The sequence below is a fragment of the Oreochromis aureus genome, linkage group 8, assembly GCF_013358895.1.
Source record: "Oreochromis aureus strain Israel breed Guangdong linkage group 8, ZZ_aureus, whole genome shotgun sequence".
NCBI lineage: Eukaryota > Metazoa > Chordata > Actinopteri > Cichliformes > Cichlidae > Oreochromis > Oreochromis aureus.
The window spans coordinates 3,163,615-3,178,634 of record NC_052949.1 but is presented as its reverse complement, the minus strand read 5'-3'; the positions used below and the strand labels follow the sequence as shown (position 1 = coordinate 3,178,634).

The 15,020-nt window shown below is 39.9% G+C and overlaps 1 protein-coding gene across 1 annotated transcript; it reads right to left on the bottom strand.

Moving 5' to 3' along the window:
- Positions 1–4,738: 4,738 nt before the first annotated feature.
- LOC116324712 (endothelial zinc finger protein induced by tumor necrosis factor alpha-like) lies at positions 4,739–14,138 on the bottom strand. Its single transcript, XM_039616089.1, has 4 exons — positions 13,782–14,138; positions 12,186–12,272; positions 8,189–8,328; positions 4,739–7,753 (listed from the first exon to the last, which is right to left on the bottom strand). Exons 1-4 carry the CDS (start codon positions 13,961–13,963, stop codon positions 6,303–6,305), a joined length of 1,860 nt encoding a protein of 619 aa, XP_039472023.1. The 5' UTR covers positions 13,964–14,138; the 3' UTR covers positions 4,739–6,302.
- Positions 14,139–15,020: the final 882 nt, after the last annotated feature.

Genomic DNA, 15,020 nt, shown 5'->3' with positions numbered 1-15,020 from the left:
ACATCCTCATATCTACCACCTATAATGGTCAATTTTAAATCAGCATTGTTCAAATAGTTATTGCAACCTACTGTGCATTCATAGGAGTGCTAGGAAATCGTTGTGAGTGGGTGGCTGTTCTGGCATAACCTTTACAACAACATAAACAATAATGAAACTTTTTTTTAACACTTTATTTGTAGTTTTCCAATTATCATACATAACATTCTTATTATTTTACAGATAACCACAAAACAACAATCCCCGCAAATCATAAGGACAGATAATACCAGGACAGGAAAAGAGAAACAAACAAACAAACAGAACAGAACAAAAAAAGAAAAGAAAAAAAAGAAAAAGCAGTGCACCTTTCAATTGTTTTTACAGGACTGTTCTAGAGCAAACAAAAACATTCAAGGTTCCAGATCCAGACCAGGTAGATTATTGACGTATGTTAACAGAGGGTCCCATGTTGTGTGGAACTTGCTAATGGATCCGTGTGGTGGTGTGATGGAGCAGTAGTAGACTTTCATTTAAATAAAATCAGGCGTCTCGCTAATAATGACAGAAAGGCAATGACCCTCTGTAAACGGGCAGGGGGAACAGAAGTCGCTATACCAGAGAAACAACCAAAAATTGCCACCAAGGGGGAAGGCGAGATGTTACAGGCATAGGCTTTAGAGATGACTTCAAAAAATAATGACCAGAATGGAGCAATTTTCGGACAGGACCAAAACATACGAAGGGAAGTAGCTGGAGTCTGTTTACATCTATCACACGATGGGTCTATGTTTGGAAATATTTTTGCTAGTTTAGCTTTTGAGAAATGTAACCTGTGTAACACTTTGAATTGTATTAAGGAGCGTGTTGAACATATAGAAGACGAGTGGACCCTGGCAAGCGCTAATTAAACTTTTTAAAAAGGATTTTAAGTAACTTTAGGTGAAATTTCAGGCTAAACGAATGACACTTGCAGTCTGTTCACGGCACTCACTGTCAGAATTGGAAAAATGTGACCCAAACAGTATAGATGGGTTAAAAAGGTGCACAAAGAGGACATAACCAATTCAAACTGAGTTACACTGCAACCGTCACTGTAAAAGTCTGCAGCTAATTAACTTCTCCTATAGAGCGCTGTCAGACATATTGAGTCTGACAGTGATGTCAACTCTGGCACTGGTTTATCTTGGTGGATGTTTATTATGTGAGCATATGTTTTTGGTAGTGTGTTCATTCATGTGTCTTTCTTTCTGTCTGTAAACATGATGCCTCAAAAAGTTTTTAATGAATTCTGATAAAACTTTGCAGGAATGAGGAGTGAGGTGATGTTAACAATCCAATAAAATCTGGCTTAAATACACCGAAATCAACTCAATGATTTATTATTCGAAAACTGACGAAAAGCCTTATAACACTATAATTACTCCTATGAGTGTGCTGTGTATTGTTAACATACAGAAAGTACAATGAAAAGAATAAAAATGTTATGAGATATCACGTTTGACCTCTGACCTCTCCTTCAGGGTCAACAGACTGATGACATTATTGACACCAGGCAACAAATAGGAAATGATTCTGGTACATGTGGATTCTAAACATCACATTATTGTTTGCATCCAGATATTACGTCACATTTGACCTCTGACCACACTTTTACATCTTTAATTTGACCCCAAATGTGTCACAGCTTCAAATGCCATATTGTTAAGAGGATAAATCCACATGAAGAAAAATTATTAAAAATAATTATTAAATATGTCAAGTATATTAAAATGAGTTTCAACAGAGCAAACAGCAAAAACTTGCATTATCCAATTATTTTCTTCTTTTATTGCACTACAAACTTTTGAAATTACATTTAAAAAGAACAAGGTCAACATGTAATTCGAACATTAATATTTTCGACTACAAAAGCAAACACATTTTTTTAAGACAACCTTTAGAGATAAAAAAATAAATAAATAATGGTTCATCAGTTCATGGTCAAAATCTCTCTCTTTTTTGGAGAGGGTCCTGTTGGTCCTGTTGGTCCTGTTGGTCCAGACTCCAGGGCTACTCTTCTTTCTTCTTTCATCTGCAATATCTGCTGGACATCTGCAAGTAACACAGATCTTTATCAGATTCAATATTGTCTAAAAGCTTGCACTATAAGTTGTTTACCTTTATCGAGAAAACAATAAAAAGAAATTAACTTTTCACAGACTGGCTGTGTGCCCATGTACCACATGCATTATAACTAATCTATGAATTTCAGATACTCCTGATCTCAACGTGTTATATGTATAAAGCACACCTGTCCACAGAGTCAGTTTCTTACATTCCAATCTCTCCACCAACCTGATGTCTTGGTTGCAAATCTGGAGCCAGAATAATAAACTCCATCTAATCCGTCACTTGTAGATTCCGTCTTTTAGATCCAATTAAAAATCAAACTATTCAAAAAGATCTTTTGAGTAGTTTGTTGAGTTTAATGAGCAGAGCCACAGAGCTAAGCAACCTCGGGATGTAGAGCCTTAAGCACAAGCAGCAGACAGACACTTGCTTACTCTACCCTACGCTTAACCCTCGAGTTGCTCTTTTCTGGGGGGTTTTGCGAGACCTTATCATCCATCTTCGTTACAGTCAATTTGACAGGTTTACAGCCGAGGTTAGCTCATAGTGTCAGGAATAATGGTTGCTATGCCAGCCTTACAAGAAGAAGTAATTAATCCCTGTCAAGAAGATTGAACTCCCTCAGCTCAGCTCCAACCAGAAGTAAAAGGCCTAAAATTCAGCCTTTATGGCTGTAATAGAGCACAGAGTGATTTTTATGTGTGTGCTTTTGCTGATAGTTTTTCCTGCTTTAATCAAATCAGAAATCTAATCAAAAATTAATAAACATAAATAGAATAGAATCATTGCAATGAAATAATTGTAATGTTTAAATCTTTCAACCCAGACTGCATGTGTGTGCATCTGTGCAGATGTGACCTTAAATTTTGTGTATGTGGGAGGTGGAGCAGGCAGAAAGACGGAGAAATAGAAAGGTTTTTGATTTTATTACGCATGAACAACCAGAAGAAGTATTCAGAAATGGAAAGTCCTTCAGTCTGAAGCAGCCAGGGATCAGAGTATGTAGAAATCTGTAACTGCATGAATTACTGTGGTTAGACATATTTCCCAAATGGAGATGACAGGTTTTTATAATAAAGATCAATAGTAGTCGAGCCTTCATGATTCTGTCACAAATTATCATCTTGTTATCTTTATAGAACAAAATGTAGTTTACCATGAGTAAAATATTTAACTATAGACTTACAGACACCTCGTTTGATGTGCATGTGAAAGTTTATGATATTTGATGGAATGTGGGTGTATTTTAATTCACTTCTCATAAAGGATTATACCTTTCTTTACTTTTGGATTATAAGAAAATAAAATACCCTGCAATGTATTTTACTTCTTTCTTCTTCCTTTGTCCTTAGCTGGCAGTCAGCGGGGGAGGTCATCCACGAAGCCAATATGTTGCTGTGGGTAACGCAGGGTTTCCATCTTGGTCAACGATGTACTTCCAGGCTTTGTCCTTTGCTTGCCCGAGGGTTAGATGTCGTTGTTTAAGATCATCTTCAGTTTGCTTGATCCAAGTCTTCTTGGGCGCATCGTGCTTGATTCTCTAGTGGGCGGAGCGCTGCTGCAGCAGAAGGCAGTATGGCATGCGATGGTTGCTCATGCGGCAGACGTGGCCAAACCATTGCGGTCGTCGTTTCTGGATCAGCTCTTCCATCGAGGGCTGATGGTGACATTGACTACGTATTGCGCCGTTGCTGAGACGGTCACAGAGGGACACAGTGTATTTAACTAATTCTCTGAACTTAACTGGGTCATTCAGATTTAACTTGAGCTAATAATCAAATATGTTAGAAATAACTTTGTACATAATTTCTTAATATTCTATATCCAGGCCAAAGCTGTAGCTTTTATTCTTTCCTTTAGATGACAAAGTTTACTACAAGATGAAATAACTTCACCATCCCAACGATGGTCTTCAACAGGCTGTAGTGATAAAAAAACTACACCAGCTCCAGAGACAAGAACAAGGAAGGTTTGTCAGTTTTAGTTTCCTTATTTCTAGAATAACTAATCTCAGAGTGTTTCTGTGACAGCACCGATGTGTTTGATAAGCTACCTCTCTTTAATGAAAACTGAACTTGTTGTACTTCCTTGGCAGTATTTGTGCTCTGTTGCTTGTTTTCTCCCCCCAAAGCGAGGTTCAAACATTGGCCCAAATAAATACCTGAAGGATGGAAATAAAGTATCCTACAGTGCTACTAACGATCTGATATCAGTACCATTGGTTTTGATACTATTGATATTTGGATCAATCTGCTTCTAGTATCCATTAGAACACCTATGCCCTACAAAACAGGTAAGGCTATTTCACTCATGTAAGCATTGTTTCTCAAAGTTTTAATATCAAATGTTACTGTTTCTTACCTTACATAAAAAAAAAAAAAATACTAAAAGAGTGAAGTGATTCCATCCAAAAAGATGGAAATGTAATGGGAACTTTGCATTTCATCTTATTTAACCTGTTCATACAATGATGAAGCTAAACTTGCAGTCAGCTGTGTTCAAGGTCATGATACACGTTTTGAGGCTTCCTTATCAAGTAAACATGGAAAGACTGCAACTACAAAGGAGCTGTCATGAAACGCATTCATGCTGTGTTTATCCTTTTCCAGAGATTTCATCAATAAATCTCAGAAAGACAGTTTGGTTTCAACTCTCAGTTTATTTTTTAATGACGGTGAGCAATAAGTTATTTCTGTTTGTGTCTTTAGAATTGTTGTTCCTAGTTCACTGACTAATCCTGAGGTCACGTCGCCCGCCCTTTTTGGTTTTCAGTCTGATTCAGTTAAAATGAAGCTGAACTTGATTCCTGACAAAAACACAGATATATACGACGCGTTGTGAATGTGCAGACAGATTAGAACATCCAAAAGTCCAGGTGTTAATAAATTATAAAATAAATAAATAAATTCATTATGATATGAAGAGAGAGACATTTAAAGAGGTCACCTTCCCGAACACAAGATACAAAAGAGGACAGTGAAAACTACAAGAGTATAAAAATTTGAAACCATATTTACAATTTACTTCATTATACTTTATGTTTTCCTTCACATAAATAAAGACCATCAACGACCAGGTTTTATTTTTAATGACTAAAATGAGAGCATGATGGGGTCTAGCCAGCCTCAGCTATGCCTTTGTCCACAAAGATTACTTAAACAGCATTAATACCACACATTACATACCAGTGCCACATGGTCCACCAAAAGTGAACTAACTTCTCCACAACACTAAAGGTCACAGTACGAAACACTCAGGTCATTATTCAAAACGCATCCACAATAACAACATGATGCTGATGTATGACCACTCAGAGCCTTTACACAAGCCCACAACAGACTGACACCAGAGTTTGTACAAACTTTGGTTTTATTTTAAATGACTAAATATTCTCTGGTAAAAAAATGACAGCCAGGAGAGCTCAACAGCCAACCTCAGGCGTGTCTTTAGTCACACCTTGTTAGGTGCAAACAGTTACCAATCAAGCTAAGGCTTCACCCAAAGACGTATACTGCTGCTGCGGAGGGGTGTGACACTCAGAACTGGGAAAAACTGGTGAAAAAAATTTCACCACAGTTAACTAATACCCTTGCACTACTGATAACATGAGGCAAAACCTAGATCCTACAAAAGTTGCACAGGTACTCCAACTCCTCCAAGATGGCACATTAATACATGTCTCCCAGCACAGAGAGCTGGACAGAGACAGAAACAAGATCTGCTCCTTTGTGCAAGGAGAAACAGGATGAGCACTGCCAGAGATAGAAAATGACCTCCAGCAGGTCACAGCAGGTGTGAATGTCTGTGATCAAACAAAGAAACAGCTGACACCCTGTGCTTTTCACAGATGAGAGCAGGTTCACCCTGAGGACATGTGACTGATGTGAAAGGGTCTGGAGAAGCTGTGGAGAACATTATGCTGTCTGTAACATCGTCCAGCATGACCGGTTTAGCGGTGGGTCAGCGGTGGTCTGGGGAGGCGTATCCATGGAGGGACGCACAGACCTCTACGGGCATGTATACAAGCACGTGCGGAACGTACAAACGACTGAGCATCATTTTGAGTTGCTGCAGCAAAATTATGTCACTTTGATTTTCAGCACCCTTTCATTCTTTACACACTACATAGTACATATGAGTATAGATATTGATCCTTGTTCCTTAAGTTTTTTTGAGCAGTGTAATGTATGTATTAAGTTATTTGATTACAGTTAATCTTTCACTGCGTGCAAATGGTTTATTGCCTTGTTCCTCATATGTCTCTTCAGGCTTCCCTCTCGGGTAAATTTTTGTCCACAAATGTCACAGCCAAATGGTTTCTCTCCCGTATGAACTCTCTTGTGCCTCTCAAGATTACCCTCTCGGTTAAATTTCTGTCCACACAAGTCACAAGCGAATGGTTTCTCTTCGGTGTGGACGCTCCTGTGCCTGTTCCGAGCCCCTACCTGTGAAAACCTCTTACCACAAACACCGCAGGCGAATGGTCTCTCCCCCGTGTGGACCTTCTTGTGTATCTTAAGATTTCTGTTGCAGTTAAACCTCCTACCACAAATGTCACAACCGAACGGTCTTTCATCTGAGTGGCCTCTCATGTGTATCTTAAGATTTCTTTCACAGTTATATCTTCGACCGCAAACGTCACAACCAAACAGTTTCTCATCTGTGTGGATTCTCCTGTGAGTCTTCATGTGGATCCTCCATTTAAATCCTTTCCCGCACACATCGCAACTAAAAGGTCTTTCTTCGGTGTGAACCATGATGTGTTTCTTAAAATGCGACTTCTGCTTAAATTTTCTACCACAAACACCACATCCAAATGGTTTCTCTCCCGTGTGAACTCTTTTGTGTATTTTCAGATTTCCCTCGCCATTAAATCTTTTACCACAAATGCCACAGCCAAACGGTTTCTCTCCTGTGTGGATTCTCATGTGCCTTTTAAGATTATACTGATCTCTAAACCTTTGTCCACAAAGACTGCAGCCAAATGGTTTCTCTCCTGTGTGGACTTTGATCTGTAAATCTGCAGTTTGCTTCACGGGAAAACATTTCTTATTGGTGAAGCTGCCCAAAGAGGTTTTTCCTGAATGGCGTGTCACATGTCTCTGAAGAGACCACTTGTACTGAAACCGTTTACCACACTCAGAGCAGGTGAAGGCTTTGGCCCTGCTCTTCTTACAGTCACTGTCACTTTCTTCAATTTCAGGTCCAGAATCTGACAAAGGCTCCTGCCAATCATCTGTGTCATTATCCTCATCATCAGCACCAATACTGACTTCAGTTTCACCAGAGGTAAAAGTCTTTGCATCGGTGTTTTGCTGTAATAGGTTATTTGACTCCGGGTTCCCAGTTGGCTCTGCTCCATCACTGTCCTCTCCGTCGGCTTCTGTTTTTATTTTTGTTGAGCAGCTGATTTGATGCCTCTCTGCTTCTGTGTTGTCTTCGGTTTGGCTATGAAGAAGCTGTGTGCGCGGAGGTTTCTCTTCATCATCTTCACTCTTCACAACAACATGAGAGAATGGAAGTGTGGCGTTATCAGCCTCCTGTAGACCATTAAGCTGCTCTCCATCCTGACTGGTCAAGAGTTCCTCCTGTTCCTCCTTAATGTGGAGCAGGACTGAGTCCTTCTGGTCCTGCTCGACCTGCTCGTCCTCTGGAGGGAAAACTAAAACAACAAAAACATGCATACATGTAATATTTAAAACATTAGCAGAGATTCTCTGGAGTTTAATAATATTTTAAGGAGCAAACATTTCATGGGCAAGCATTTGTCTGCCTTTACGCTATTTAGCCAATAATGACTATGAACTCTGACATGTCTTTTTCTATTAATGTCTGAGGTGTATCTAAGGTGTCTCTGTGGCTGGAAGACTGCATTTACTCACTGAGCCACAGTCTAGAAAGTAAAAAGACTGCTTCTTTGTCAGTATACCAGACCACATCTACTATCACGACTGGAAAAACTGGGGTAAAGATAATGCAGTTACAAATTAATTTAATTACAATTCCATGCAGTTTTGTAACATTTTACCATTTAACCAAATTTTTTTTCTATGCTTATAGTCTAAAATGAAGGCAAAAAAATGTGTGCATCTTTTACCCAGACTTTTCCTGGTGTGTATCTGCGCTAATTCTTCTGATTTGACCGGTATGGGAGACACAAAAATGTCGTCTCTGGGCTCATCCGGGTGAAGATTTTCTATTTCGGACACTCCGCTTCGTACTTTTGAATACAGCTGCCTGAAACATGAATATCAATCATTAATATTAGTATTTCTTACAATTGGAAAACCTTAGGCATGAATGTAACTAACTCATCACTTGTGCAAAATATATATGCAGTATACAAATGTGTACCACAACTCTGTACAATGGGGTCACGTGTCCAATTGACTGGATTTATTTGTGAGAGACTAAATATGTCTGAGCTTAAGATCCTTAGTTAGGTCCATAAGTACTTCTGCACACCAAGAGAGCGGATTTAAGGTCAAACAGTGAAAAAGAGTTTCTCTTTCACTTGACCTAAAACTGACTAGAATCGAGCCTCTGCATCAAAGTCAAAGCCAAATGTATTTATATAGCACATTTAAAACAACAACTGTTGACTAAAGTGCTGTACATTTAAGATAATCAAAAGAAATAAAAACAAGAAAAAGGAGGATAAAATGAGAACGTTTGAGTAAGTAAGACAAATAAAAGTAGTACAAACTCATTCTGATTTAAAAGCCAAGGAATAAAAGTGGGTTTTCAGACTGGTTTTGAAAGTGTCTGAGGTTGGGGAGGTCCTGATGTGAAGGGGCAGTCACAGCAAAGGCCCGGTCTCCTCTGTGCTTTAAACTGGACCTCGGGACAGCGAGGAGCATTTGATCCGCAGACCTCAGTGAGCTTGCAGGAGTGTACCAATTTAAAAGATCAGAAAGGTATGAGGGTGCTAACCTGTGCAACGCCTTAAAAAACAAATAATAAAATTTTAAAATCCATTCGAAATCTATCTGGCAACCAGTGTAAGGATGCTAGTATGGGAGATATGTGGCCTCGCTTGTGTGTGCCAGTTATTAACTGTGCTGCAGCGTTTTGGAACAGCTGCAGACGGCTAACTGATGACAGACTGACACCTGAGTAAAGACTACTACAAAAGTCGAGGCGAGATGAAATGAAGGCATCGACATCTCTCTCAAAGTCTCTGAAACAGAGGAATGGCGTCACTTTTGCAAGTAGCTGGAGATGAAAGAAACTCGTCTTGATTACAGCATTAATCTGTTTATCAAACGTTTGATTACAGACAAAAATCACTCTTCTTTGCAAAGGTTTTTAAAAAAAATAAATTTCTAAAGGGCCAGTGTAGTAGTGGTCACAGGGACCAAACACAATCACCTCTGTTTTCTTTTCATTCAAGTTAAGAAAGTTTAAAGCCATCCATGCCTTAACATCCTCCAAATAATCCAGTAAAACCTCCAGAGGACTCACAAATTCATGTTTCAGTCGCAGGTAAACCTGTGAGTTGTCTGCATAACAATGGAAAGAGATGTCATGTTTTTTTAAAAAATGAACCCATAGGGAGCATGTAAATTGAAAAAAGGACTGGGCCAAGAATGGACCCCTGGGGGACCCCACAAGAAAGTGAGGTTTTTGAGGATGATGTATTTCCAATCTACCCTGAGACCATTTACTGTGCGCCTTCCCCGGTCATTCTCCCAACTTTCCCGTTTTCTCTCTTCACTGTCCAACTGCAATCAAGGCTGAAAAGCCCCTAATATATATATTTTAAAAGTGTCACTGTCTAAAACCTAACTGTATATTACACTTAGATGATATTATAAATAAAACGTGATGATTTTACACTCAAACTCTGAACCTGCTGAAGGTAAAGTTACATGTTCAGTCCAGGTTGCCGCGGTGATCCAGCCACATAAAGAGACAGCAACCTTTGTGGACCCTCTGACTTTAAGCTTGACATACTTTGCTAACCCATTTATCTCTCTTCCTATGGTAGAGACAGGGTTGCCTCTCAGAGTATGTGACAAATAGCAGACTTCGAAGTTCATTTTATTTAATTTGATATCTTCTTCTTCTTAATTTGGCTGCTCCCTTTAGGGTTCACCACAGTGCATCATCTGCCTCCATCTCATCCTGTGCCAGCATCCTTTTTCTGTTTCACTAACCCACTACATGTTGCTCCTTCACTGCATCCACAAATCTTCTCTGAGGTCTTCCTCTTTTCCTTCTTGTCTGGCAGCTCCATTGTTTTACATCCTTTGTGCAAAATATTCACTCTCCCTCCTCTTCACCTCTCCAAACCATCTCAGCCTCGCCTCTCCAACTCTGAGCTGTCACTCTGATGGACTCATTTCTAATCTTGCCCATGCTGCTCAACCCAGATGAAAATTTTAACATCAGCTCGGCCTCGCAGGCCCACAAAACCTTTATACGGAAAGCTGACTTTGGTTCTCTGAATAAAAAGTCCTAATCTCTGATCCTTTGAGTCTTACCCAGTAAATATTGCACAGTTCAGCTGATGTGGGTGAGCGGACTCGTCCGGTACCAACTACCTCAAAATCTTCCAGGTGTCTTCCCTGCTAACCCTGAACTGAAGAGACCTGAGTAGCCCTGCAGGTCAAATCCTATCAGCCCCACCTGTTAATGGTAACTCCCCTATTGATCGTGGCACTTGTAACTCATGTGATGATTTTAGTGGCCTGGACAGCAGGGTCCAATAAAAGATTATTTTAATACGTCTAGGGTAAGAGCTGTTTGCACTGGTAAAGAATAATACTCAGACTTCGTCCTTCATTGTTTTGCAAAAGGTTAAAAAGTAAATGTCCACAATTTAGGCTTTAATTAGAAATTTTATTAAAGAAATTTAGCATGAGCAAAGCAAAAGCAAGAGCAAATAACAAAAATCACAAAACAAAAATCAAATCACTTAAACTACACTCTGTAATAAGTCTATACCATAAACCTACTCTGAGCTAATGCTGAGTTTGTTCTCGTCTTTGGTGAGGAAGGATGAGCACTTATCCCCGAGTTTTGTGTTGATGATAATCACTCAACAAGAAAGCAGTTGGGTATCCAGTGGAAGTGGGATGTAAACCAAAATCCCTCCGAATGAACCATCTAACACGGGAAATGTGAGCAGATAAAAAGCCAAATTCCAATTCACAGGTTGGACTTTGGTTCCCCTCTAGCGTCTCTGTTGGAATTTTCGACTGTGAACCTCTTAGATCCAATCTCCAAACTGCTGATCTCACAGAAGACAAAAGGGAGGAATCCTAAATCTCTTTTACACCCCACTTTTATACCTGCTCACCCTTTCTCCCCCCACTCTCTTTAGTGGACGTCACTCTTTGGACATCTAATCAAGTTGTTGACATTTAATCATCCGATGTCCACACACAGCTTATCTATCACCCTCTATCTGACTTACAAGATTTAACACGAAGTTTAAACCTTAAAATCACTGCATTACATTTTCTTTGTTATTCTTAACATAGAGAATAACACACACACACACACACACACACACACACACACACACACACACACTAAACTCAGAAATTAGAACAGTTATTTCTACTACTCAAAATACATTTCTCATTTATGTATTGATCAAGCTTATATTTTGACTTGTCTTTGATTAAGAATTAAAAAATTGTACTGTTAGGAAATAGAGAATAGCTCTTTTTTAGTACTCTCATCATTTTAAATCACATAAGTCTGGATATTAACACCTTAAACCTCACTCAGCTGTCATATAGAGGCAGCTGGGGGGGCAACGACATACACTTCAATCTCTTTCTACCCCGGCTTGCAGGATACACCGTCTCCAAACTCCAAATTCATCCTGCTCCCAGCTTTCTTGTTTACATTGTTTAAAAACTTGTAAAGACAACTAAATGAATATGATTGCTATTAATCTTAGTTTGAGAAACTCAGCCCTGCATCATTTGTAGGTACACAAAAAACAAAAACATGCTAATGACCCAGAGATTTGTGCGTGAGACATTCATATGCACGGTTTATGAATGAAGCACATCGCCCACAGTTGTGCTTTCTTACACGTGTGACATGACAGGAGCTATTTCAGAGCGATGACTCACCTTTCTGTCCCTCTAGAATCATCACATTGAGAGACTGCTGGAGGTTTTCCATTCATGGAACCTGATGTTGTGACTCTGCTCTCGTAACTGCAAAAACAAAAGCAAATTAAGAGTTTCAAGAGCTACACGACTCATCTGCATAACACTGAAATACCAGCTGTGGCCTAACCCAGCTGTCATAGGGTGAAAATCGGGATACGTCCTAGAGAGACTGCCAGGTTGCATGGCTACTTTCACACCTGAGCATAATTTAGAATCAGAGGTTAACCTAACATGCATGTCTGTGGACTGTGGGGAGAAGCAAAGGAAGAAAATGGAGAGAAAGGCTCCGGCTGGCCGGTGAATTCAAACCCAGCATAGTGCCAACACTGAGCCCCTCACCCACACCACACAGTCTGATCACTGCAGGCCACAATGACCCTCAGGCCATCGGCAAATGAAAAGAGTGCTCCTGATAACCAGCACGACCCTGCAAACAACAGTTTGTTTATCTGACCCTTTTCTATTTCAAGAAGTCCGATCAGAGTTGGAGGTCAATCTTCGTGTAGCAGCAGCAGACAGCTGGTACTATTAAAAAAATTAAACACCATGCTTCTATACTAATAAATAAGGAAACACGTATGTTGCTTCCAAAGAGCCAGACTTTCTTTTTTTAAGCGAGTTGAGTCTGTGTTGTAGAATAAAGGTGCTCACACCAAATATTCACTTGTAAACTGTTTCTGCCTCATATCCTGCATTTCTATATATGCTTGCACATATTTCAATAAATCACTGTACACACGTCTCATTTTCTAACAAAATGTAACCGTTAGTACTTTTCTTTTGTTTGTTTTTTTTTTACATATAATTTAATATCTTTTTATCTATTTACTTTTAATTATAGTTCTGAACAGTAGGATCCACAGTGCAGAGCAGCTCAGCAGTATTGTGGCTAACACATGCAAATCTCCAGGTTCGAGACTGGGAGGAGAGAGCAATCCCTGGCGAGGGTTGAGTCGTGGAGGCCATCTGCTGTAAATCAAACATGCGGATCCATCTGCTCGAGCAGCCTTCTGAGAAAAAGGGAGCAGGCAAGCAAAGCATACTCGTAGATGTGGCTGTTGTTCAGGTAATAAAGTAGAAATGACACACAGATTTGTGTGAAATTTTCATACACACTACCGAGATTTAGGCCCAGCGTTACATGTGAACATACGGGCAGATGCTTCGCTCTCCTGCAGTCTGTGCTGCAGGATGCAGGTCAGCTTGATTGACGGGCTGAGTGAGTGACTGTGACTGTGTGTGCGTGCCTCTGCAGGCTCTCATATATCCATCTCTAACCAGCAAGCAAACCAGTCACATTCATGTGTGCTTGGGACATAAATATCTGTCCAATCATGTAGCAGCACAGGTGTTAAAGGACTAGCTGACACTTTTGTTTCATCATTTCTGTGCAGTATTTAAACATTTCAATCATTTGAATAAACTGATCATTAAATCAATCCCAACCAATGGGCACAGATATTAATTTTACATTATTCGGTTAACTTGATCCTGTTGTTGATCTTATTTTGATGCCTACAGCCTATTTTTAATCACACAGGTAGATGAAATTACCAGTCCAGCAGAAAGGCGGCCAGTTCAGCGTCAGTCTGGAAGCATCCGTCCCTCTTCAGTGCAGCCCACCTGGAGAAAGCAAGCCCGATATCTACCCTGGTGCTTCCTTGAGGCGTCCTTTCCAGGATTAGTTTTGCTTCTTTGTATTTTCGCTGCTCTGACGGTGAGGTCTGCAGCTCCATCGCTTTTCTTCCTCTTAAAAATGATTAATCTTCATCCTCAGTTTGTTTTCCAGGCTTCGGCTTTCCAATCAAAGCGATTATCCAGCTCCAGCGGCTGTTCTACAGGGACAATACAACCCCTCCATCAGGAGGGTCCACACGAACACAGACCCGACCTTTCTTTGATGACCAACCCGATCTGTATTTTGTTCCCCCTAGCAACACCGGAGAACCAACAGAAGGTTCCTACCTAGTCTGCTGGCTAAACGGTTTCCTCAGTGGGATGCATGAGGATGCACATGAAAACGATGAAGGTGAGAGGAATGTTTTCATGGGTCAAGTACAGTTCTGTGCAAAAGTCTTGAGCCACCCTCCAAGAAAACATAAAATAGGCGCAGTGACTTATTAAAACGTGCAAACATACATGGAATATAAGTATATCTAGTATATAAGGATACAAATACAAAATAAAAACAGAGTTTTCATTGTTCTAATGAGCTTAAAAGGGAATATTTGGTGTGACCACTGTGATGGACCGAGCTGCGAAGGAAAGTCAGGCACAGGTTAAAGTCCAAAAAAAGGCTTTTTATTTAACCCAAACACAGTTGGTTAAATCATACAAAAAATCATAATCTTGGGCCCATAAAAGAGGTCAAAATAACAGAACTCTACTCAAAGTTAACAAACAATACTGATAACTCAAACAAACTGACCTAACTAAACGAGACAAAGGGGAAAATTAAATAGTGGCTGATCGGCCCACAACAAACACTAAGAGGGGTAAAACACACAAAAAAACCTAACTGAAACTAACATAATGAACTCTCTGAGTCGCTCATTTGTCAGAATAGTTCTCCAGGTTTCTTTAAGAAGATTCGGATGTTTCTGCCTTTTGTTCTGTTCTCTGTCAGCATGATCCCACACTACCTCAGTAATGTTGAGGTCCGGGCTCTGGGGAGGTTGATCCATGACTGACAGGGCTCCACTCTGTGCTTTTCTATCCAGGTATGTATTTACTGCACTGGCAATGTGTTTGAGATCATTTTGGCATTATCACCATGGTGAAAAATCCGAGCAG